General features: G+C 40.1%; 1 protein-coding gene across 3 annotated transcripts; it reads right to left on the bottom strand.

Moving 5' to 3' along the window:
* Window positions 1-79: 79 nt before the first annotated feature.
* RAB4A (RAB4A, member RAS oncogene family) lies at window positions 80-17,849 on the bottom strand. Of its 3 annotated transcripts, none has more exons than XM_061378848.1 (9): window positions 17,749-17,817; window positions 10,879-10,905; window positions 9,774-9,854; window positions 8,506-8,620; window positions 6,757-6,819; window positions 5,368-5,522; window positions 4,295-4,390; window positions 2,342-2,502; window positions 80-455 (listed from the first exon to the last, which is right to left on the bottom strand). In XM_061378848.1, the coding sequence occupies exons 1-8, from the start codon at window positions 17,777-17,779 to the stop codon at window positions 2,387-2,389; spliced, it is 684 nt and encodes a 227-aa protein (XP_061234832.1). In that variant the 5' UTR covers window positions 17,780-17,817; the 3' UTR covers window positions 80-455; window positions 2,342-2,386. The 3 variants fall into 3 exon arrangements, with proteins under 3 accessions (XP_061234832.1, XP_061234834.1, XP_061234835.1); XM_061378850.1 differs by having other exon boundaries at window positions 80-516; XM_061378851.1 differs by lacking the exon at window positions 10,879-10,905 and having other exon boundaries at window positions 17,749-17,849.
* Between the last annotated feature and the right edge of the window lie 7,260 nt (window positions 17,850-25,109).

The raw sequence follows: 25,109 nt of genomic DNA on the forward strand, positions 1-25,109 counted from the left end.
TGACAGTATCAGTGGTTTTATAATTCAGGTCATAAATATAAACTACTGTGCAACAAACAAACATGACAAAGCCTACCTGGGTTAAACCTGTTTATATGATAAAAAAATAAAATATTAAACTGCTTGTAGTGCAACATTCTATCAGCATACATAAGTATACCATGCTTCGTAAATTTACTGTTACATTATTTACAGTATATAAGCAATGCTTTAAACTAGAGGTGAAAGAACAAAAATAGATAATGAAAATGGTTACATACAGGTATGAGTTTTAATACTGTCCACCAAATTAGCAAGTTTGCTTCACAGGCTTGTCTGTCACAGGAACATTCCTGCCCCACACAACACGGTTCTGTCAGCAGTGGTCTGCCCTATCTGTAGATAGTGGAAAGGTGTTTTTACAAACCGCATAGCCTTCAAGCTGCTGTTTCTCCAAACACCATTTGCAAGGACAGCTGTAAAATACACAAGAACTCCATCAGTTACCTGCATCTGACCAACCTGAAAACTCAGCTTCTAAAATAAGATAAAGAATTATTCATTTCTGCAGAGCCATACCAAAGCTCAACTAAATGAATGCCGTTTTTCAGCAGTCTCCCAGGTGAAAGAGGATATTTTATGGGAAGAAACTAAGGGAGGAAAGCAGTTCAAGATTCCCATCCATTATTTACAACTCTGAGCTTTAATTGGGAGATAATCTCCCAGAGCACAGAACCAAATAAGAGAATGTAGAGTCACATGCTGCCTTGTTTAACGTTCTGTAGAGCTTCTGGTGTGTGCACTGCTCAAACTGACGAAAAAATTAATACAATGAAAACAATGCACCATCTGTGCCTGCAGTACTTGATTAACTTGATACCACTGTCCTCATATTAGCGAAATAAGGATTATGTCAGAATAATTAACTACACAGGGAGAAAGAACTGTCCTAAGAGCATACTGCAAAGAGTTATGTAAAATCCATGAATATTTAGAGGTGTCTTAAGGACAACTGTTTATAAGAAAGACTACCTACCAAGCTGTTTCTAGGAGTAGGTTATGTGACTTTTATGTCTCTTCCCCTGTGACTTTTACGTCACTTCCTCTACTACTGCTAAAGGGAAAAAGCTGTTCCTCGCCTTCTCTGAGGAATGTCTGTGGAAGACAACTGCACATCCATTCCACAGGCTATAACCACAGAACAGCTACTTTAGATGACAACACTGCTTAAGCAGAAAATACTGATACTCTCTTGTTTACATTTCTGCTCAGGAATCAGAATGACTTCAGGCTGCTTCTGGGTAAGAAGACCGAAAAAGCTACTGGGAGTTTGAAAACCAGTATAATCTTTTAATTTTCAGGTCTTGAGTTTAAACTTCTTATTTTGAGAAAAGACTATGTAATAGCTTCAGACAAGGTAATTGTCCTGGGTTCAGCATTAGCAGTCATTTTTCTCCTTAGTACCTGGTGCAGTGCTGTGTTGACTTTCAGCCTGGGAACAGCACTGATAACACCGATGTTTTTAGTTGCTGCTCAGTAATGTTTACTCTGAGCAAGGACTTTCTGAGTCTCATGCTCTGCCAGGGAGGAGGGGAAGCCGGGAGGAAGCAGAGACAGGACACCTTAGCCAAACTGACCAAAGAGGTATTCCATACCACAGCACGTCATGCCCAGTATAGAAACTGGGGGCAGTTACCCAGAAGGGTTACATAACTGCTCGGTCGGGCTGGGTGTCAGTCAGCGGGTGGTGAGCAGTTGCATTCTCTTCCCTTGTTATTTCCTTTATCATTACTATTATTGGTGGTAGCAGCAGTGGTTTCTGTTATACCTTACTTACTGGGCTGTTCTTATCTCACCCCGTGGGAGTTACATTCTTACATTCTCCTCCCCATCCCCTGAGGAGCGGGGGGAGGAAAAGGGGGAGTGAGAGAGAGGCTGTGTGGCTGGGCTTAAACCACAACAATAATGCACCATACATTTTGTGAATTCTTGTTTCTAGCAGTATATGTCCATGATACAACAGGAATTATTCACCTTCTCTGCAGTGCATTAGGTAACCATGAGGGCTATAATGCATTTCAGCAATGCAGAATTTTAAAATGTATTCCACAACACTACTCAGAGTAAGCAAACACAAGAAATACTTCAGTATATGTAATACTTCAGCACCAGTCTTGCTGTAGTGGGCAGATGATAGAAGAAAAAAATCGAAGTATAAACAAAAGAATCCATTCTACTGTGCATTATTTCACTAGATTCTATGTTACTTTCCAGGCTAACCCTGAAAAAGCCAAGCACACGATACAGCACATTTATCAAGTATGGCAATTTACCCAACACCTTCAAATTTTTGTAACCTTACCTTCTGTATCTAAAGTAAGTATTTGGGATTTTGTGTTTCATTTCTTTAACACCCACATTCTTGAACACTTTGTGCTTGTGCTCTACGTGGTGATCTCAACTGTCTCAAGGCAGCATCTCCATACTGAATACCTGAGCCCATTCTTTCTGGATCCAGTTCTCCTGATGAGAAACGAAATGGTCACAAGAAGATGGATCATGTGCAAAATAATACATTCCAATTTAACTGATAACATTAGAAGAGTATCTATATTCTACTCAAGTTATGGAGAGATCGATTGCAACTCTGTTTACTTTTAGGCAATCCCAAACTCGCATCATTTTCTCTTGTAATTTCAACCATGTGTCCTTAATCATAATGACAAAGCAATCTGTCTCTGAGTCAGGCTGCAACAAAGAAATGTATTTGCACTAAGTGCTTCTAACAAAGGAAATGTCCAAAATGTTTTCTGCAAACACTATTAAAACCCACCTTCTTTCAGAGACTTATATGCAAAGAAAGTAGCATTGTAGATACCAAGCCAAACAGAAATGGATCCATCTGACAGTAGTTTTCCATAAAGCACCGCCCCCAGAGAAAAGATCTCAATCCTCCTTACTTCTACTATCCATTTCTGCCTTCTCTATATCCCATGCCTTCAGAAATGTTTTTACGGCTGTATAGTGGACTGACCAAGATTAGAAATATTTACTTTAAACAAAAATTCAATACAAAAATCCCTCTGAATAGTTCTGAAGACTTATTTAGATTCATCGCACACTTGTGATCCCTTTGTAAGTTAGTAAATGACACCGTGTTGAGGGGAGAATTTGACAGCTCAAGGATAGGGCTGCCATTCAGAAAAGACCTTGGTTGAGCCTGAGGAACAGGCCAGCAGGAACCTCTGAAATTCAGCAATTACACACACGGAGCTCTCACTCTGAACCTGAATGTGCTTTAAACAGGAGGCTGGACTAGAGACCTCCATAGCTTCATTCCAGTCTCGGTTTTTCCATGGTTCAGTGCTTCTGTACTGGCACAAAGAAAACAGGAACAGCTCACAGAGAGCATGACTTATTTCTCTTGTGGTAATGCCTCTTTAATCAGCCATGGAACTACAGTATTAAGAGAAACTAGCTATGCTTTGCTTTTTGGTTTGGGGTTTTTGTGTGTTTAAGATGAAATTCACTGTTTGGCATCAATTTGATGCAGTAATCAGGAAATTCCTATGAAAAGACCATATTCTTTTAATCTAAAAATTTGTGTTTGGCACTCAAAATAGGTAATTAGAGTCTGAGACAAACTTTTCAGTGGAGCTAACACTTATAACTTTGAAGATATCAAACAGCTAGAAGAGAGGAAAACTAGAATGCAAACTAGCTGAAATGACACCTAACTCTTAGAAGCCTGTCTCCAATAGAAACCTGCCCACTTGTGTTGAGAAGCTTCTGGTCTATTTCAGATCTGCAAATGTAAAAATGGTTTCAACGGAGAGGCAGGAAGGTCACTTCAAAGAAACACAGTTGCTAGGAAACACTCCTGAAATCTTTAGTATTACTGTTCAAATTCTCTTGGCTGTATTTTCTGCTACATATGAGAAGCAGAATTAAAAGTTACGTCTGCCCTGATCCTAGGTTTTTGTCCTGCATTGCTAAATCTGTCTAATGTCAAGCTTGATATTTGTGGGGACACTGCAATCCACAGAATGCACAGCCTACACTCAGAGCTGACTTAAGGTAAACTGTAAAAACATCCATAATTTACATACCTCCTCCCTCTTAGATGTCTTGGACATCTATTTCTATGAAAACACATGAGAAGCAGCTTTATGACAACTGGGTTATTTTACCACAACAAAATGTTGGCTCTTTGGATTAATTCTATTAGAGAACTTTGAATGATAGCATTTCCATGGATGTTTTCAGTTTTCAATTAAAAAAATAAACAAAATTAAAAAAAAAAATCTCAATTTACCTGATTCAATTTTATTGAGTATTTTTCTTGCACACTGTACAAAGGCCTCTTCAACGTTTTCCCCTGTTAGCGCACTCGTTTCTAAGAACATCAGCTCTGCGTTTGACATCAGAAAAACAATCTCAAAACAAGTCTGGATATAACAATATATACCTGATATACTAATTCAATGCATAAAAGCTAGGAACAATAAAAAATTTCTTAAGGAGAACTACTGTCAAATAGCATGGTCTAGAAAAAAAACAGTTTTTGATGGCAAAAACACATAAAACTTCCTCTGAAATTTATACAATAACCCTAGAAAGCTGGAATCCAAAGATAACTTGGGCTGTGCCTGCAAAACAGCGAATGCAACCAACTTCATACAGTTTCCCATTAATATAAAAAGTAATAAGCAAAAGGACAGCCAGTAGCCACAGTTCATGGAAAAAACTATTTGTAATTGATTTATAATAGAAAATCCAGATTTTACCGATGGCAGGACTGCAGCACAGCAGCTCAGACTGAGACTGGCTTTAGCTGCCACACAAATGTGTCCTCAGACTGGAAATTCTGACTACTACAGACCAGGTAACAGTCCTCTGGAGCTATACCATGCACTGAAGTCAAGTTTCCCATGAGTAAAACTCATTGCTTCCAACTGCAATACACCCTATCCAAACTTGTCTATGATCTATACAACCTGTAAGGTGCTGAAAACTAGAAAATTGAACTCCTCTTCAGCCCTACAGAGGCAAGGTAATACCTGAAGTTGTATTACATTCCCTAAGGAGTATATCTCCACACAGAAGGTATTATTTAAGCTGCAACAGTAAGAATAACTGGTAATGAGATTTAAATAGTACATGTGGTTTTCATTGCAGGCACTTTCTTCTCTCTATACCTCATGTACTGGCAGAACTCTTTTTCCATAGAAATCTGACTAGGTACAGTAGGCAATGTCCTACCTAACTGTACATATGTATGCATAATTTTAGTAATATATAATTATATATTTGTATATATTATATAGAATACATAATTTAAAATATTAAGTGTCTTTGAATGCTACACGAAGATTTTGTACTACTTACCATTTTCTTGTGCAAACCGGGATGCTTCTAGAAAAGTAACTTCACGATCTGCATCAAGATCCTTTTTGTTTCCGCACAGTATTATCACAATATTTTGACTTGCTAACATTCTCGCATCCGTCAACCAATTAGTAAGGGCATTGTAGGTTTCACGGCTGTGTAGAAAATAGCACCCGTTATTAGAACATGCTCATTCCTTGTGAACAGATCACTATTTAGTGAACTCACATTTCACTAAAACTCAGGAAGGCAAATCTCTGTGGCAAACAACAAATGGCTGCTAGTCAGGCAAGTCACCTACACAGCTCAATATGCCAGCTATGAACTGGGAAGAGTAACAAGTTCCTTCATGAAACTATTAAAAAACTTAATATTTAAAAAAACAAAATTAAATCAACCACAATATAGAAATCAATACATATAATTATTAAATGCCCAGTTACTGTAAAAAGTTATGATTTTAAGCACCAACCTAGTTTCAGCCTTTTGTGCATGAAATCTTGGGATAAGAGAATGAGTTATTGTTTATCGTGGAATTCAATGGATACTTAAGTTTCAGGTGGGACTGTAAGGATTTACTATGCTTGCATAGAATTGCATGCCTGAACTTTCACATCTGTGACAAGACCAGTAATATACCAGGCAGTTACCCTGCACACACCATTAGTCATTGTAGTGGTGGTCAGAGATAAAGCTTTCAAGCAATAAGACTGACAGATGAGTCCAAATGACCTTAAGCATGTACCACAGATTTCAAAGACTGTTCAGAAGAGAACAGTCCACTCACAGGACAACAAAAAAAAAGAAAAAAGCAACAGATCTAGTGAATCATCCTTAACGGACACAAAACTTATCTGCCAAGTATCAGCCTAGAGTGACCAGGAATAATATTGGCAATGTGTAACGTATTATATTGGCTGCCCTATTAAAATATCAAAAACTGCAGAAGTGAACAGAATTTTGGACTACAGTTAAGAAATGTGTAAGAAGAGCTAGCTTCTCCAGAGAATGACCTGTTACACCAACAGCTACTAATACTAATAAATGGTGTACCAACTTGGTTAAAAGTGGTCAAAGCCTGCTCTTAGGTTCTGTTGCAAGGCTTCTTGAGCCAGTGGTTGCAGGTAGTCCACCATGTTCAGACCAGCTACTGATGGGCCAATTCCCAGTTATTTGTCTAACCCTAACTAAAATAGGCTGTTTACATTTATGACACTCACAGTTATCTCATATAAGCAAGTTCCAAAACTTAAATATGCACTAAACCAGAGATACAGTTTTTATATTTCTTTTCTTCCTGCTGTTATAGGATCACATAGCTGGGGAGGAATCATTATGCATTAATAGTATCTGGTAGTATATAAGCAAAACAGTTGCTACCTTTCTTACCTGGTTATATCATAGACAAGCAAAGCACCTGCAGCTCCTCTATAGTAACTCCTTGTTACAGACCTGAAACAGAATTATAGATGTACATTTCCATAATAACTCCATTGATTTAAATCTGGGTTAATATAATGCAATCTGTATTATGAAACACATTTCTCATTTACATAGTTTAAGTAAATGTTTTTTAGAAAACATCAGCTGTGCAGCAGCAGATTATTTACAACAAGACTTTTGACAAAGCACTTTCACTAAATATAGCTGTACAGCGATTCTCAAAGTCCATTATGACCTGTGTGCTGCTGAAGCTACACAGTATCATACTAAGTGTCCTGATACAGAACTGGGAGCTGATGGTACTATATGTGGCATAAAATCAGTGTAATTAACTTGTGTTTGAACGAGGAGAGAATAAGTAGCTGTAATTGAACAACTTAAGACTCATTAAGTTGAAGAGAAAAAGGCAAGGAAAGCAAAACAAAGCATCCTTCAAAAGGTAGCCAAAGAAATAAAACCTGCTAAGTACACAGAGGTGTGACCATCCTTAAAAAGAAAATAGATACATTATTAAAAAAGAAACCGGGGGGGTGGGGTAAAAAACCTGCAAGCCTGTGACTACTTTGAACTAGTTTGGTTCAGTCGTCCCTGCTCATTGTGCCCCTCCTCACTGGCAGACCATGAGAAACTGAGTAGCCTTTGATCAGGGTAAGTGCTACTTAGCAACAACTAAAACATTGGTGTGTTATCAGCATTGTTCTCAGACTAAAGCAAGACACAGCAGTGCAGCAGCTATTGGGAAGTAGGACAACTTAAAGAGCAGAATTTGCACAAGCTTTTGAAAGTACAGATAGCCTACAAGCTCCTCAGAATCCCAGGATATCTGGCCAACACACCAAAGATATCTCGTTAATGGGGACTATACAGCACTGCCCAGCTTCACCCAGCAACAGACGTCTCTAGAGAACTTGTCTAATAGGGGACATGGATTGCTGCCCATTACTCAGACTTTCCCCACCGTGCTCACCTTTGATAACCACTGCCCTCCCACCCCCACGCCAAAGAAACATCCCACCCACACTCCAAAAATATGAAAATTGATGTCCTATCCAAGGAATGTACTGAGGAACACATCAGATCTTCATTTAGTTTGACCTATTCCTCAGACATATGACATTCAAAAAACAACACTAAAAGTACACTGGTGGATCTCAGCTGACAAGTAAGTTTCTTAAAAAAAAAGCAATGTAAAATATTTCAGTCTTGCTAGAAAAGTATTTAGCCACATGAACTTGACAACTGACTTTCTTCCTTCTAATAAAATAGTATTACATTATGCATTTATTCTCATGCTGATTTTAAAGAGTTTACAACTTCCTGGCATTTACTTATTCCCACCAGAAGAAGGTCTTCTAAACACAAGAGTTAAGCACAAACAGTTCTGTTCTGAGCTTGGCTGGTGAACAGGCTTTTAGCCCCATATTCTATTCATATACCTTAACTATCACAGAAAATACCCAAGGAAAGAAAGGGCAGAACCTCAGATCTGCCAGACAGCACTGCTTTACAGAAGTCAATGGATTTATGCCGCTATGTCCAAGTTGGAAGATCTGGCCTAGTAAATAATATGAAAGCAGACAAAACAATTCCGCTGACCAAGAAACTATGCTGACTTATAAGTAGGCATAAATAATACACAATACCAACAGCAACAATTTACTAACAAACACTTAATAAAATCACTGAAATGGGTACCTGAATCTCTCTTGCCCTGCTGTATCCCATATCTGCAGTTTTACGTATTTACCACCAACATTTATGATCTTCGAACCAAATTCCACTCCTATAGTATGATTTGAGTCATCCTTGACTACAAAAAAAAAAGAAAAAAAAAAAAGGAAAAAGAAAGCCAGATTTAATTAGAGCAAATAAATAGGTTTTACATAGTCCAGTTGAGGTATAATCAAAACTTCTCAGTGTTCCAATCACAAGCTACTTCCCAAGCCACCAAATTTAGTGCCATTTAGAAGTCTAATGCCACCATGCAGAAACACTCTTACAATTTTGAATGGTTTATTCAATTCAAAATTACTGCTAGAAAGGATGACCATTCCCAGGTCACATTAATAAACGGCAAGATAACTTTTGTACGCTTCTTTTCGCCCCAGCTGTGTTTTTTGATATTTCAGTGCCATTTAAAATTAAAATTCATGGAATGGCAGAACATACAAGGGCACAGTCTTCCCATGAATAAGTAAGAGCTACTTCTTTAAAGCACAAATTTAAGATATTTGCTGTAGGTACACTGTTGCTCTCAGAGATTCCCAGTTCAAGATCAATCATAGTCTCATGCCATGTTCCTTAGTGATTACACATTCTTATCCTAGAGCTACTCCTCAAGAGATAGGGTGAATTGCCATTTGGTTGCAAAAGATAACAGTCACCTTTGATTTACAAAGGTTTCTAAAAATGCGCATTATTTTTCTTTAATCATGATGCTAAATGCACTACCCAATATGAAATATTCTTCTGTATCAGTCATTCATAACTAAATAACATTTACAACGGAGTCTCTTCACCAGTATTTATCATAAAACACAGCCCTTAACAAAGAACACAAAGTATCTATTTATTTAGAGACTGCAGGCTTTCTAAATCTACTCAAGCATTTCAACATCTCTTTCATCTGCTTAGTATTTTTTCTAGAAAAGCCAAGTCTCCACTATATACCTAGGGAAGCTTATAGCCGCAAGACACAACTATCACAAAAAATAAGTCTATATTTTCATCAACACTGAAAAAGACGAAGAGGAAATACTGGTCAGTATCAGGCTTCTGATCACAGGCAGTGAGCAATAAAGATTACAGCACAGTTGCAAACATAATTCTCAGTCAAAATCTTCACCTATACGACTAAAAGAGTTACAGGAACTTCCATAGAAAGAATAGATACTCATGTAGGCAGAGCCTTCATCTCTCGTACAAAGCAATGGAGAACTCTTACCATGCTCACATATACTTACATTTCTTTTCAATAAATTGGTGTAGTAAGCAGGATTTTCCAGTTCCAGCATTTCCTATGACCAAGAATTTAAACAGGAAATCTGAAGATGGAAAGACAAAAAAAAAAAAAAAAAAAAAAATTGCTGTATTTCAATACACACACTGTTGTCACAAGACCAAATACACAAGCTGGCTATTCTCTATTATCTGTTATCCCCAAAAAGAAGGGAATAGATGACAAAATTAACAAAACAGCACTAAATCTGAAGAATAACCAGTGTGTTCAACAGTGGTATTACAAAGTAAGAGCTAAGAATGTCGTTTGTTCATGGAGTTAAAGAATGACAAGAAGAGACGGAAACAGCTGAATTTGAATTCAGTTAAAACAGGCCAAATCACAGGTATATGGTTGGCTTGTATTCCACAATCTGTTTTAAGAGCATATAAAAGATTAACTATAGTCAGTACAAATGCCCTATATAAAAATGTCATTTCTTAAAAGCTGTATGGTTTTTACTTTTAAAATTTATTTTATTCACATTGAGCTTCCCTGTATTAACCGCTTAATACTCATAAAGCTGAATAACTACAGTATTTTTCTATAAATGTACAGACAAGGAATATTTTTACTCTGGGATGTCTGTTTTTCCATTTCCTCCACATGGTAAGTTAAGATACAGGTACTTTGGCATTTACCTGTTTATTGAGCTATTTACATCAGTGTTTATTAGTAATAAATAGTTTGGTTTTTTTTTTATAAATTCAAGATTTATGGTCACTAGTATTGTTTTAACAGTTACATATAATGCTTTAATCCTACCTCCCCAGATCTGCTTTCAGTTTATCTACAGACTGAAAAAAGCTTCCTTGTCTTAGCACTCTCAAACATACACACTGATAAACTGTGATTAAAAAGTTTATACATAAATGCTTCCCCTAATACAGAGGTAATAGTTGGTGCAAGATTCACTACTTATTTGTTTACTAACAGCAGCTTGTTTTACAGCCATCTTTACAATTTATTGCACATTTTCTCTTACAAACATAGTAAGTTTCCAGAAGACAGTAGGTAAGCATTCAATGAAAATGAGTAAGTTTGAAATATCAACAAAGATAAAAACTTACCATTAATTTCATTAACAGTGTTCACAGCTGCCAAATGGTTACACAGATATTGGCCCAGAGGAGGCAGAATAAAAAACAGAATGAAGACTATGCTAAGCAACGCAAAGCACTGACATGTTACTCTATCAGAACTTTGTTTTGAGTCTTTAGTTTTACAAATGGAATTTAATATGCACATGAATCTACACGGTCGTTCCATTTCATGCAGGAATTCTAGCTAGCAATGATAAAGGCAACAAGCAAGTTTCTGACATGGTAAGAAGATTTCCATTGGTGAAAAGTCAACAGTAAAACAGGGCTATTACTCCTGGGAATGTCCACTATCCATTGTCTTCACCTGTCTTCCAAATTTTACTCATATTTACTAAGGATCTTTGCTTTTTTTACATTTTACCTTTGCATGATTTTTCTTGTTTCAAATGTTGTAAAATGCTTGGCATAGAATCTGTATTCTACCCTTCTCAGAAAGAGGCTGCTGTTTCTTGCTCACAAACATGACCATTTACACGCTTAAGACATTCTGTTCCAAACTGCTCTCACTCTTCACGCCTCCAACCAGCTGCTCATGCTTTCCGGATGAAAAAAATAAGTTACAAGAAGGTTTTTGCTTCAGGTTGTGAAAATTGTGTATGTTATCTCCTCTAAAGAAGGGCCCTTCATGTAATCTTAACTGCAAAACAGGCTGAAGCTGAGAAACACTTCATTCCAACCAAACTTCACTGTTAATATGAAATGTAGATACATAGCCTCAAAGTGTTAGGTTAAGAGAAAAAAAAATATCTCTGAAAGAAAGCCAAATTTCTCTTTTTATGTACCAAATATCACTAGTTAGCTGCCTTGTGTACCTTTTTGTATATTTAAACTACTGTGGGTGTGTGTAATCTCACTGGTTTTACCACTTGCAGAGTTCCCCAAAATGTGAGACACAGTCACAATTAAAATAACCTGCTTCTAGTCTCTGCATTTTTTCCCAAAACCAAATCTGAAATCCATTTAAAGCTGGTTCTCCTCTGTATCTGGCGAATGCTGTTTGGCATTTTTTCTTGTTAAGAACAACTACAAATTTCAAGTCCACCTTCTCACCACACCACCCCCTGGAAGTCTCAGATTATTGACAGTAGTGAAACAACTAATGTTGAAGTAAATCAGGAGAAGAATAAAAGCCAAACTCTACTCCTATACTAATTTGCTCTGTAACTGTAGGCACTGGTTAAATGTGGTTGATGAAGCCATGCTTGCACAACCCTCAGGGTCATGCTGAACATTTAGCACACTGCTCTGTGCAGACAAGCTGCAGGCCAGTGGGAAATGGGGACAATGGTGTCACTGTCAGAGACAGATCTGGAATAGCTTCAGAACAGCACTATACTTTCCTGAGGTGTTTTATGTTAGGGTGCTTTATATTTTGTTCTGAAACAAAGAGTGGTATTTGGGGATTTTATATTCATCTCTTTCAATTGAGAACATATTCTATATAACAGACTCCAAATTCCTATCAAGATTTTACTGTACCAGACAACTTTAAAAGGGAATCTTTCCTATAAATAAATCATGTTGATAACTATTCAACATTTGTTTATCACTTGGTAGACAAAAAAAAAAAAAAAAAAAAGAAACAAACCTAACCAAACCAAACACACACCCCCCCCATTTTCCTCTGGCAACACAGCAGTGAAACCTGAAACTGCAGGTACAGATCACTTGTTTGCAGTACTGAAGTAAGATAAATGTGTTTTACTCTACCAAAGAATGGAAATATCAAAATATTATAACAAAAACTCAAAACCTTTATGCACCAGAGAAGGCAGCAATGTTTCCAAACATGTAGGCTCGTACAACAAATGACACCTTGAAGTTACATTCACAAGTGCAATGTATTCTATCAGTTTAAACTCCCATTTTATGTAAATTGTTCAACATAGCAAAAGGCTTTTAGACTTACATTAACAATATTTCAGGAAATACTTCAGAATACTTTGCACATTTAATCAACTGCAAGGAAGGGAAGAAAACGGATTTGACAATGCCAAAAGTCACAAATATCCGTATGTGTTTCTAAGGTCACAGCCTAGCATGTTGACGATAAGGTACTACCAGGTAAGCACAGGAAAAACAGCTTTCATTTTGTTATTCTGGAATTTCTTTCTTATAATGTCTTTCTGTATGATAGCAGGAACCACATCAGTTAAATTTTTATACCTTTTTTATTGCTGGAATTAAGGCATGAAATATCTTCTCTCTGAACTGCACAGATGTATCTCAAAATGTACAACAGTAGAGAAACACAAACTGAATGAGACAGGACAGATAGCTTCTTTTAGCCAAACTGTAACATCACTGTATATTCACACTGGGAAAAACTTTTATATATTCATTCTTCACAATTTCCCCAAATGCAACACATATGGTTATGTCTGCATTACTGCTTAATTGCTCTAGTTTTGCTTTCTGGTGTCCTCTTCCCACTCGTCCCAGAGGAGTTAAGTTACTTCATTTTTATAGCCCTTTTTATTTTTCTTTTTTGTGACTGACAAAGCAGCTCTGAGCTCCAACATTCCAGTCAGATGCCAAGCTTGTCACCCTAGAGAAGTTCTTCTTTTGAATTCTGTTGTTCTTCCTTCATGGAAAAGCTGAAAAGCAACATCACTCAGATGTTTGCTACCGTGCTGGCTACTGAAAAAGTCAGAAAGTTGAAGTACTTTGCCTGTAAATAAGATCATCATCACACAGAAAGGATTTAGGACAAAAACCGAATTCTGAGCCAAACGGAAAAAGATTGCAAGGCATGCACTACAGAAAGCATAAAGAGATGAAAGATAACATAGCACGGCTGTTTTAAGCAATTAAGGCAGTATGAAAAATCAGCTTACTCTCCCCTGTGAGCTACATGCATCACCTGATCAATCCCAAACTGGGTAGGGGGTGCAGGGAACAAAACTTATTTTCTATCATAGGTGAAAAGGAGTAAAACTGAGGCTCCATCCCAAAAATGCACCAGCAGCTAAACTACATAAACTACATGGTTTGGGGGGTGGCTGGGAGACAGGAGGGGAAGTTGAGGGTAAAGAAGAAAGGAGACAATTGTGGGCTTTGACTCAAGTACCAGCAAAAACAGATGATAATGTGGAAACCACCCCCAGACATCTAGCCTCCTCCTTTAACTGAAGTTTACTCCAGCAGAAGGACTAATTGAACAGCTTCTGAGCAACGGCAGCTTAGTCTTTAAAACGTAATGAGGATTGAATTGTTTCTTGTATGCTTGCTAACAAAGAAGGGGGGGAAGACCAAATTATATCCTCACTCTCAGTTTGTTCTTCAAATTCTTTGATAAAGAGTAGAACTTATACTCACTAATGCTGACCCTTTGGAAACGTAATGAAAAAGTCTTCTACTAGTTAGACATCTTCTATTTTGCAGAAGTCTGCATAAGGAAAGACTGCTTTGAAGCATTCCCACTGCCATATGCTTCCTCTAAATGGGAGAAAAGAGCTGTTCTCCCCACTTAGTCCTTTCTCCAGCAATAAGAGCAGTTAAGTGTTACCAAGATAACAGCACAGATAAACTTGCCTTCTCTATTCTAGTCTGCATAATGAATGCTTGAGAGATGAAAGATCTGTTTCCTTACAAACAAAAAAGAGCTATGCTCTCTAAGCAATAAAATCAGATTTGAAATAATCCAAAGGCCAGGATGATAAGTGCAGGGAGCATCAGATAAGGGACAAGGGCAGGGGAGAGGGAAGGTGGGAATGGGAAGAAAAGGATGAATCAAATTGCCCAGACAAAAAAGGGATATTTTTAAATGGACAGAAAGCCTATACATTCTCTAAAAATGACAGACTGATGAACTTGTGTTCAGTATGGACTAAAGAGATTTGACTCGAATCTTACATATCATGTTTACTCAAAGGTAGTACAACCTTTCTTCTTCCCTCCTACTGTTTAAAATCCAAAGGTTGCTTTGCATTTACCTATTAAGGGTAAGCTATTTTTAGGTCAGCCTACACTTACCATAAAACAAAACTCACATTCTGCACTGTGAAGCAGGAGAAAGCATACATGTGTTGTTACATGGTACCTATCTACAGAGAGACCACTGCAGCTCAGAAAACTTGAGTTAAAGTAGTTTTCCTATAAGAGATTTTTTTCCCAATGCTACACGATAAACTTTTAAAGAATGACCCTCCTGTCCCAAAAGCAGCAGTATAATGTTCTTTCTAAACTCAGTTTCAAAATTCATGAAGTTTTCTTGTATTTATGATTGTTCTGGTTTTGATTTTGGCACTTTGTAAAGGATAAACAGATCAGAAAGCTGAGAACAGAAGATACACAGCTGATGAAACAGATCTAAGGGAGAGAAAATACAGATTACAAACAAAGAATTTAGTGCCAAGACTGTGAGAGGCTACAGAGAGGTTTGAAAAAAGTGAAGAGATCAGAATCAGAATAAGGGACAAAAATAGGTGGGAAAAGTGGGTGAACAGGAAAGCTTCAAATAAGACAGACATAAGAAAGATAAGAATTCAAGGAGGGAAAAAATCCAAACCAACATACAGGGAAACACAAGTAAATTAACTGAGGAGGATAATGAAGTAAGATAGGCGGAAAGGACAGACCAGAAGAAAGACTCTTTGTTTCTCATGGATTGAGAAAAATGTATTACAAAAAAAAAAACCACCAACAACAAACCTAAAATACTGCCTTTCAAAGGGAAGGCAAGCTGCAACCTCACGGCAAAACTGAAGTCATGTAAAAGTCAGACAGCAAAATTACATTAAAGCACCCCCCAAAAAAAAAACAAACCTCCAACCAAACAACCAAAAAAAAAAACCAAACCCCAAAAAAACCCAACCAAACCAACCCCACCAATCACTTCCCTGAGCCTATCCATATGGATAAAGAGACTGAGGTTACATAACTAGAATGGGTCATAATCCACATGATAAGAAGAAAAACTCAGCTCATGAATAAGCATCTACAAGGGCAGAAGCTACAGGGATTCCAGCACTGAGGTGACAGTAACCACTGATCTCAGTCACCAGGGGGAAACTGCCCTAATACTATCATTCTCAACTGTCCCTGTAACAGATGGTCAGAAATCCCTGGGAGTTCATGAAGCACAGGAGAGTTCAAACTCAAATCTGTATCTACACAGCACATCTCTCTGTTCTACATGTAAGTTTTATGTTTTTCAAGAAAGCATGGAAAAAAAGCAGGGTCTGAGTACCCCAGTGTTCACACTTCAAGAGCTGCCCCATGCTCTTGCCTCATTTTGCCCCTTAGTTCTGTGTTTGCTGTACACTGCAGCACTAACTGGTGGGACAAAACACCTTAATGTTGATGATGACTTAATGTTACTGATGACTACAGTATTGCAAATATGCAGCAGAAATAATCAGATCGATTAGACTACTAGTAAGAATTCCTGGGGGCCATGCCAGGCTCCCTCACAGTTAGCAGTTGTGTTCAATTTTGATTTGTCCAAACTACTATCTATTTTCAAGATTTTGCTCTAAAAGCAAGAGGATGCAAGTCCAGCTCTAAAGTCTGAACAGATCCTGAAGACAAGATGTTGCAACAAAAAAATGCTAGAAAACAAGTGAGAAAGTTTATCACGTTTCAAGTGATTTTACTCCCCAACAACCTGCCACCTGAATATGTTTGACATATGAATGACAAATGAATCACATGGACTTTGAATATGTGTGACAGCATTTTTATACGGCAAAATACTTCAGAACTGTATGTTATGGAAAGGGGAAAACCCCCAAATTGAAGTAAACAGGTGTTTCAAGCAGTTACAAAGAAGAGAAACAAATACTAGTCAGTTGTTTCCCACCTCCTCCACCTAGCCAGCAGTACCAGCTCTGTACACCTTTTCTACCCCTCACTTATCTTTGACCAGCCTTAACGATCACCTAGTTCCAACCCCTCTGCCCCAGGCAGGGACACCTTTCACTAGACCAGGCTGCTCAAAGCCCTGTTCAACCTTGGCCTTGAATACTGCCAGGGATGGGGCACCCACACCTTCTCTGGGCAACCTGTGCCAATGCCTCACCACCCTCACAACAAAGAACTTCTTCATAACATCTAAATCTCCCCTCTGCTAGTTTAAAGCCATTTGACCCTGTCCTGTCACTCCATGCCCTTGCAAAATGCCCTCTTTGGATTTCTTGTAGGCTCCCTTTATGCTCTAAGGTCTTCCCAGAGCTTTCTCTTCTCCAGGCTGAACAAGCCAAACTCTCTCAACTTGTCTCCATAGGAGAGGTGCTCCAGCCCTCTGAATACCTTCATGGCCTCCTCTGGATTTTGATGCTTCCTTTGTGAGGCATTGACACACCCCATCAGTGCCTGCACTCTGACTTACTCCTCTGGATGTTTTCTACCACAGCAGCTAGATATCCATGCCAACACATGGATGTAAAAACGTACTCACTGATCCATTTGCCCTAACTCACTCTCATGATCAGCTCTTTCTAATGCTTGCACACCTCAGACAGCAGGACTGAAATCCTAACCTGACCCTCAAACGTATACAATCTCCAACTAACGTGCAGCTTCTCCTGGAGGACAGGCACTGCAACTTTCCTCCTGAACTCAACGAAACAAGTAGTGGTTGACTTCCCTCGCCTACGTTTCGAGTCAACACCCCCACACCGTGTAAAACCACTCCGACCGCTCACTGCCGTGTCAGCCCGCACACCGAAGAGGGAGATAAGTGAAAGAACACTCGGGGCAGAGAAATCCCCCCCGAGAGCGGGCCCGGGCCCTCATCTCCTGAAGAGCGAGGAGCCGAGCCCGCTCGCCGCTGAGGGGAGGAAGGGAGGAGGAAGAGGAGGGTCACCCCAGCCCACCCCGCCCCTCGGTTCCTACCGTAGGTCTCGGACATGGCACTCTGCGACATCTCAGGAGCGGCGAGCCCCCGAACGCTCCTTCTCCTCCGGGGCCGGTGCTGCTGAGCGAAGGCTCGCAGCCCGGCAGCGCTCACGGGCGGGCCGGGAGGGAAGCGGAGGAGCCAGCGGCGCCTGGCCCGGCCCAACCCGGCCCGCCTCAGCCCCGCCCCGGCACCAACCGCCGCACCTGCGCAGGCGCGCCCAGCCCGCCTCGCCCTCCGTCGGTGGTGGGGTGGGGCGGGGCACAAGGCCCGCCTTCCCGCGCAGGCGCGGCGCTGGCTGTGAGGTGAATGCGGTGCTCGGCAGTGAGCCGTCATCCCAGCGCGACTTGTGCGGCTCGGTGTGTGATCGGGGCCCTTCCCTCCGTTCCTCAGGGACAACGGAGCAGCTGGGGAGGCTGCGGCGGGGAGCGGGGCGGTCCCTCACTGCTGGCACCTTATGGTAGTCTCGAATCTGAGGAGATTCCGGTTGACTTCCCTTGATAGTGAGACAAGGAGGTACAAAAGCACAAAATGTGATCAGTTCTAAGTAACCTTAAGTTTGATGGCTTTGTAATGGAAAATAACTGCGGTGCAAAAAGTGTAAGGAAAGCAGAATAGAAAACCAGGACCTGGGGATGGGGAGTATCTGGGACTAGCAGATGTCCAGGGTGGGCACAGTTAAACTAACTGGTAAGTAGGACAGGATGATCGCTATGTTTGTGGTGTTAATGAACTCATTAAACTGGTGTAAACATCTGGGGAATATCCGGGACTAGCAGATGTCCAGGGTGGGAGCAGTTAAACTAACTGATAATTAGAAGGACAGGATGATTGCTGTGTCTGTAATGTTAATAAAGCTGGTGCTTCAAAGACTGCCAGAAGTGAAGGTTGTTGGGAGAAGCAAACAACCCTCAGAGACCACCATATCACATTTTTGTATGCATGCGGGAAACTTTCTGGAAAATAATGTAATTCATGTGTAGCCTCATGAATATGTATGTGTGCCCAAGGACTGTATAAGGATGGGCTGTGCAGGAATCCGGGGTACACGTTAGGAGGAGCTGTCCCCCGTGTCTCCTGGCACTGCAATAAAGAATACCTGCTTGCCAACTTGAAAACCTTATTGGCGAGTTTGTTCCTGAACCAGTTTTCTCCGAATCACTGGTGAGACCATCAGCGTTTATATCCCGGTAACAGAAGCTCCCTGTGACGCTTCGTCCTGAAAACTGCAGCCCACTGTCCAGCTCTGAGCTTAAAATGCGTGCCCTAGGCTCTTCGATATTCTGTCTGTCCCTTCAAACCCCCTGTTGCCAGCATTTCAGTCAGAAGCTGAGGCTTTTGCTGCACATCTGTTTGAGGGATGTAGTATATGTAAACTACCAGACTGGGATTTGATTGGTTTGTTTAATTTTAGTTCTTACTTTCAGAGATTCTGACTTCACCATTGCATTTCTTACTTCCAAAATAAACCCCAAGGAAAGCCAGATTGTTGAATAATTTGATGTCTTACTAACATTTGATGTCTAACACTGTGATACTGGTTGGTTAGCCTGGTAGCAAGGGTCACTGAGTCTCCACCCCAGCAGCCTGTCTATCTTTTCCCTCCCTAGACAACACTTCCTCTCTGTCCACATTCTACTTTCTGCCAGTTCTTTTAAAAACTCCTGGTTTTAGTCTGGCTTTTTAGTCTTGTTGCTCACAACTTCCCTTTCTTCCCACTTCGCCACCATCCCCCAAGCTGTAGGAAAAACTGCCTCTGTCTGTCCAAACCACCTCCTTACCAAGCCTTTCTGGTCAAAGGTCAGCTTTTAAGTTTCCATTAGTGAAACAATAGGCATTGAGCCAGCACCAAAAACCCCTCAAAGAATCTGCTGACTGTTCTTGATGTTTTGGATACATATAGACAAAGATACATATAGACTACTTAACAAGTTCATACTATTAACAGTAATTAAAGGTTATGTAGACAGGTCCCCAAAGTTATTACAGCCCTGATGCAGGGAGGATATTGAGGTCTGAAATGTTGCATACAAGCGTTTCTCTAGGGTATCTGATCTCCAGAACACTGGAGGAAGCTGAGGGGTCTTCACATGAGCTGTGTGGATCTCAGTATACTACAGATGAGAGCTTTGTCCCCCAAAATGGTATGTTTTGAGGCTTAGGTTAAGCTTTAAAGAAGTTTGGTCTAATGCCACCAAATCCCTGATAAATGTTGGTTATTTTTGCTCAACACCTCCCCCCCCATAAGTGTTAACAAATAACTTACTGGAAATATGTCATGTGATAGCAATAAGAGAACATGGAGATTTAGACATCTTGCACTGTATAAACAGTACTTAAGGCTGAGACAAATTAGTCTTGTCAAATCTTGGTTTTTATTGTTACATGTATCTTACAAGATGAGCTTGCCTATATGGAGGTTATATTTAATAAACATGTCATCATGCTAATGCCACGCTCTTCTGCCTCCAAACACTCCCAATTAGTTTACATGCACACATGCCAATCAAATACATTAAAATTGTAAAGCTTTCTGTATTAGTAATACTGAACAACAAGAATGGTAGAGCAAAGACAGGACAATGTGAGAGGTGAATACAATTTGGTGTTTCAGTGTTCCTGCTTTGAAGAGGAAATTAGAACAAAGAATAAAATTCAGAAATAATTCAGAAAGATTGCACTAGGTTAGAAAAAATACAGCTGACGCTTCAGTAATTTGAGAATATAGGGTCCCATATGCTGATAGAATATTTTTTTTTCTGAGTAATCAGAAAATAGTTAACCTCATTCATGTCCATCTTGAGTCTGAGGGTGAAAATGAACCCCAAAGACAAAAGTTTAATTGATCTTCTGATTTATGGTTCCTGCTGTTTACATCTGCTAGAAACTTCTGGCTCGTAAATACAGATACATTATGTCAAATTGTATCTGCAGATCAGGCATTTAAATGCTATCACTTCCTTCCCAAATTACCGTCACCACAATTATTGTGCCAATAATTTGTTGTGGCTGTAAAATAGTTGCTCAGAAGGTCATGTTAAGATTTCTCTAAAAATCCCAGTATCAGTGTTTACTGTGTTTTAATAGCTAGTACGCCTCTAGGCGTAGAAGAGAGGATCCCCAGGATCTGCTCAGAGATTCAAACTGAGGATAGGGTATTCTGTGAAAGCTTGAGCTTCCAAAATAAAATAACCTGACTTAGGTCTTTGCAGGTTTCGATTTGGCATTTAATAACTTATCATTGCAAGTTGCCAGATCCCTGTGTTTTCCTTTGCCATACTGAAGGAAAACAGTTGTTTCTGGATCTGAAGCTGGGCCATGTTTTGGATTCACCTTCATTATGGACTGAGTGCTTCTGGCTGGGGCAGGAGTGCAGCTGGGATGGGATGTTATCCAGGGGAGTGACAGGACAGCATGACTTGCTTTCGTCTGAAGGTGGCACCACAAGGCCGTATTGAAAGGCACTACAGCAGCCTAACACTGCTGTTTGTTTTCTCTATTACTTACGGCTGTGTGACACACAGCCTTAGCTGAGAGACTGAGGTGAAATGGGAATAATGTATTCTGCTGCACTTTCCTGTTCTTGTGTGCTGAATATGGAAAGCAATCCATTGTATGTGGAAGCAGCAGGCTTCAGCTCGTTTTGAAGCAGCAATGAACTTGGCTTCTACGACCCAAATGAAATATGAAGACAGGTGACTGATGCTCTGAGAAACCTCTGAGGTTTCCATGACCTCCTTGTGCACAGTGTCATTGGCCAGCTGACTTCATCTGAACACAGCTGACATCATCTGAACACTGTCATCTTCAGCTCCACGGAAGCTGCCCTCAGCCCATGAACATGATTGTCAATTAATGTAATTACAGTTGCGCCTGGAAATTTATGGGTTGGCTACTTCTAAAATCATGGGCTCAGCCTTCAGCTGTTAGCCCAGAGGGATGCGAGCTGGTGAAGAATGTGATTGCAAAGATACGTTGGTGCTGTAATTGCACTCCTTTATCTTGCCCTATTGTGAACTTTTCCAAGAATAAATATGAATCCCATGAGCTACACTACTCCACTGGTAGCTGCTGATAACTAGAGTCTGGCATGCTGTATGCTAGCTATCTGCTTTATTCTTTCATCATGCTCTCTTCAAGTAGTAGGGAGAAGGCAGCCACACTATGTAACCTGGTATTAGTGAAGACTCACCTGGGTTAGGCTCTTTTTAGGATAGCTTTATCCTATAATGTTATAATGCTGCAGTACAAATTTGCCCTGATGAGGGATTGAGTAACATCTCTTTTCGTCTTGCAGAACTCTATATAATGTTTTTAGGTGTTTTGTACAGGGAAACATATTAATGCTCATTTACTAGTGTTGTACATTTGAAAAAGAAATATACCGAATATACATATATATAAGACTATAAAGGAAATCAGACTATAGACTGTAGCTTCCAAAAACAGTGATTTAATTGATTTAATTTTGAAAAATCATGTAAATAGAGATAAGGGGTCTAAATACTTAGTTCAGCATGTCAAGAGAGGCAGACGAAAATAAAGCCATGAGAAAACTGGGACATGTTATAAAAGTACACTACTCATTGACAGTGTCTAGAATACAGATGGATTTGTGTGACACCTGTGTTTTATGATGTTAGCCTCATGGTGTCACCAATTAACTACTCTGTTGGTGAAATAGTGATCATGGGATGTAATTGGCTTCATGTTTAAAAATAGGGAATGGATAAAGGGGTTGGTATTCTTAGTACCATATACTTGAACTAGAAGATTTGTTAATAGATTACTCAGGGACATTTGAGGCCACATAAGTGTTCCCCTTTCAAGCTCAAAGCAATTTTCGCTGCTTGGGAGAACTTGCATATAATGAAGAGGGTTGCTTGCTAATTTGGGACATATTTGTTGAGTGAATATCCCCGAAGATATGATATAGCAGTCCTGATTCAATTCTGCCTCTTCAGTTGCTTTGAATGCAGCACCAGGAAGCAATCAAAGCTGGCTTTGGACACGGGTGTGAACCTGCATGGTTCACTTGCACGGCTCAACAAGCTGTGCCTTTGTCTGGGTCAGTGTATGCGCTGCATGCTTGAGGAGGAATTTGTCTTCTCACGTCTTATGTTTCAGATAACCAAGTAGTGGATGCATGATGAGACGAAGGGTCCTTGTCTCCCAGCCAACTGAATCAGGAACCTGTCCAAAATGTACCATGATGCCCATGCCTTGCTGTAGTGGTAGCTGCAAGTAGCAGTGCATCTGGACCCTGCCCTATGAAAGTACTCCCATGTCTCTTGTTCAAGTGTAGGTTTGGCAAGTAAAGCCAAATTTTTATATGCTCGTCTTCTCTCTGAGCTGTTACATACTTTTAAATGTGCTGTCTGTAGTGACATCCTTGCCTCTGAAAGCTGCTGTCATTAAAAAATCTAACCAGACTGTGAAGCTCCTGTTTTGTTGTGTGCACAGGTGCTATTAGAGGGAGACCTGGTGGGACACAGGCTGGCAGTGCTAGGTGGTGGTCAGTGGAGAACGCTCCCTGACCAGTAAGAGTCCTCTGGTCATGAGGTGCTGCAGTTTCCAGATGCAGTGTTCTTTAAATGAGCTGCAACTGCACGTAACACTTTCCCAGTATTGCTCTCCCTCCGGAACCTGGTGATATTATGCAGCCATGGAAGCTGTGACAGGCCAGCTTTCATGTATAGAGGCCACTGAAGGGCACATAGCACATCTGTTGGGGCTGTGAGGAAAGCTCAGCAGCTGGAAGAGGCTTGGGAGAAGAATAGGTGGTGATGTGTGAGGGGATGTCTCTAAGGCTAAAAAGTTGCTGTGGCTTTGCATGAGCCTGGAGATGTGGTCTGTGCCAAGTTGGTTTAAGACTGGTCTGCAATGCAGTGTTAAACTTTTCACTGCCAAATATGTGCTAAATTTCTCTGAAGCCACAGGATATTTATGTCTTAAAAGCTGCAAGATTACCACTTTTCAACTTACTGTCATATACTCAAGAAGCATTCCACAGAAGAAAATCTCTTAGTAGCAGATTACTTATTAAGGGATCAGATTTTAGTTTCTTTTTTCTAAACACATATGAGGTTCAGAACATCGAAGATCTAAAGCTGCTTTTATATACACAATATTTTTGGTATGAAAGCCAAGGAACACACCTTCTATTTGCTGGGACAGAGGTAACTGAGCTGCTCCATGTGGATGAAGTGCGCAAGCTTCCTTGTGCTACAAAGGGGAACATGTTCAAGAGTGTTTGAAGGAAGCACCTATGCCTAAATATGCAACATCTGTGTAGCAAGTGAACCTCGGTTCCCAAAATGCAATTCTGTCTCTGGCTACTTTTCATGTCATTTTTCATGGCTGTGTTTTTGCCTGGCTTGCATTCACTTGTAGATAACCTTGTAGCTGGTTTTGCCTTGTAGCTATTCTTTTCCACAGAATTTTTTGGAAAATAAAAGTCTGAAAATACTTGTTGCCTGTGAATAAGCTTCTTTCCTTTCTTCTTCTTTTTTTTTAATCACATCGTCAAACTGACATGTTGATTGAAATGAATGGGCATGGATTCCCATCCAGCCTACGGTGCTAGAGACTGAATACTGTTATTGATGGCTTATATAAAATGTGTTTGATGATTTTATCTAGCTTCCTCGCTGTTGCTGTCACACAAAACCCACGCAGATATGTTATCACTAGTTAGAGGAGAGGCTGAAGACAAATGAGGCAGGTATGTTTCCCAGCTGATGTTTCAGAATTTTTAAATCTGTCAGAAGACTCAACCTTCACCATGTTTCTATTTCAAAGCTGAATGTTTTTGTTCCTTTTAGTCTTCTAAGTGCATTGTACCTACAGCAATGCCTACCCTGGGTACATCAGAGGCACCAGTTCTTCATGATGCTTCTTGCTGCCCCTCACTAGTGCCCCAGAAGAGCAAATTCCCTTTTTGAGCCATGAGGGCAGATACACTCAGCACCTCCTTCTGATTAAAAGTATGCATTTAAGCCTGATTCTCACTTATTAAGGTCTGTTTAGATCACTCTGGCAGTGTAAATGTCTTTGAAGCAGGTATAGATGAGGGCCTTGGTGTCCAGAATTCAGCTTTTAGGTTTTCTGCAGCTTCATACTGACTGGGATTGGGGAGAATGCCTGCTTTCAGTCATAAGCAGAGAAAGTCGGAGCAGATGCCCAGTAACGCATTCCAAAACAGGTACCATGCCTACATCTACTTGGACGCTGGCACAAACACCCATCTGTCAGGATGGCACTGGGCCCAGGCCAGTCGGGTCTTCTTTGTAGGTGGTGGTGCTGTGCCACGTATGGTGTTTGGTACCTGAGTTCCATAATCTGGCAAGTGACCTCCTAG

This window comes from Neopsephotus bourkii, unplaced genomic scaffold (genome assembly GCF_033783945.1).
Source record: "Neopsephotus bourkii isolate Nb327-2 ecotype Australia unplaced genomic scaffold, CSIRO-AGI_Nbou_v1 NB_1767, whole genome shotgun sequence".
Lineage (NCBI taxonomy): Eukaryota > Metazoa > Chordata > Aves > Psittaciformes > Psittacidae > Neopsephotus > Neopsephotus bourkii.

What these genes read in the sequence shown, in the direction of transcription:
- RAB4A (XM_061378848.1), bottom strand. Translation starts at nt 17,779, where the DNA reads ATGTCGCAGAGTGCCATGTCCGAGACCTACG. An exon ending in CACTGTTAATGAAATTAATG is followed by an intron (nt 9,855 to 10,878) that starts GTAAGTTTTTAT and finishes TTCCATCTTCAG; the next exon opens with ATTTCCTGTTTAAATTCTTG. An exon ending in CCAATTTATTGAAAAGAAAT is followed by an intron (nt 8,621 to 9,773) that starts GTAAGTATATGT and finishes TTTTTTTTGTAG; the next exon opens with TCAAGGATGACTCAAATCAT.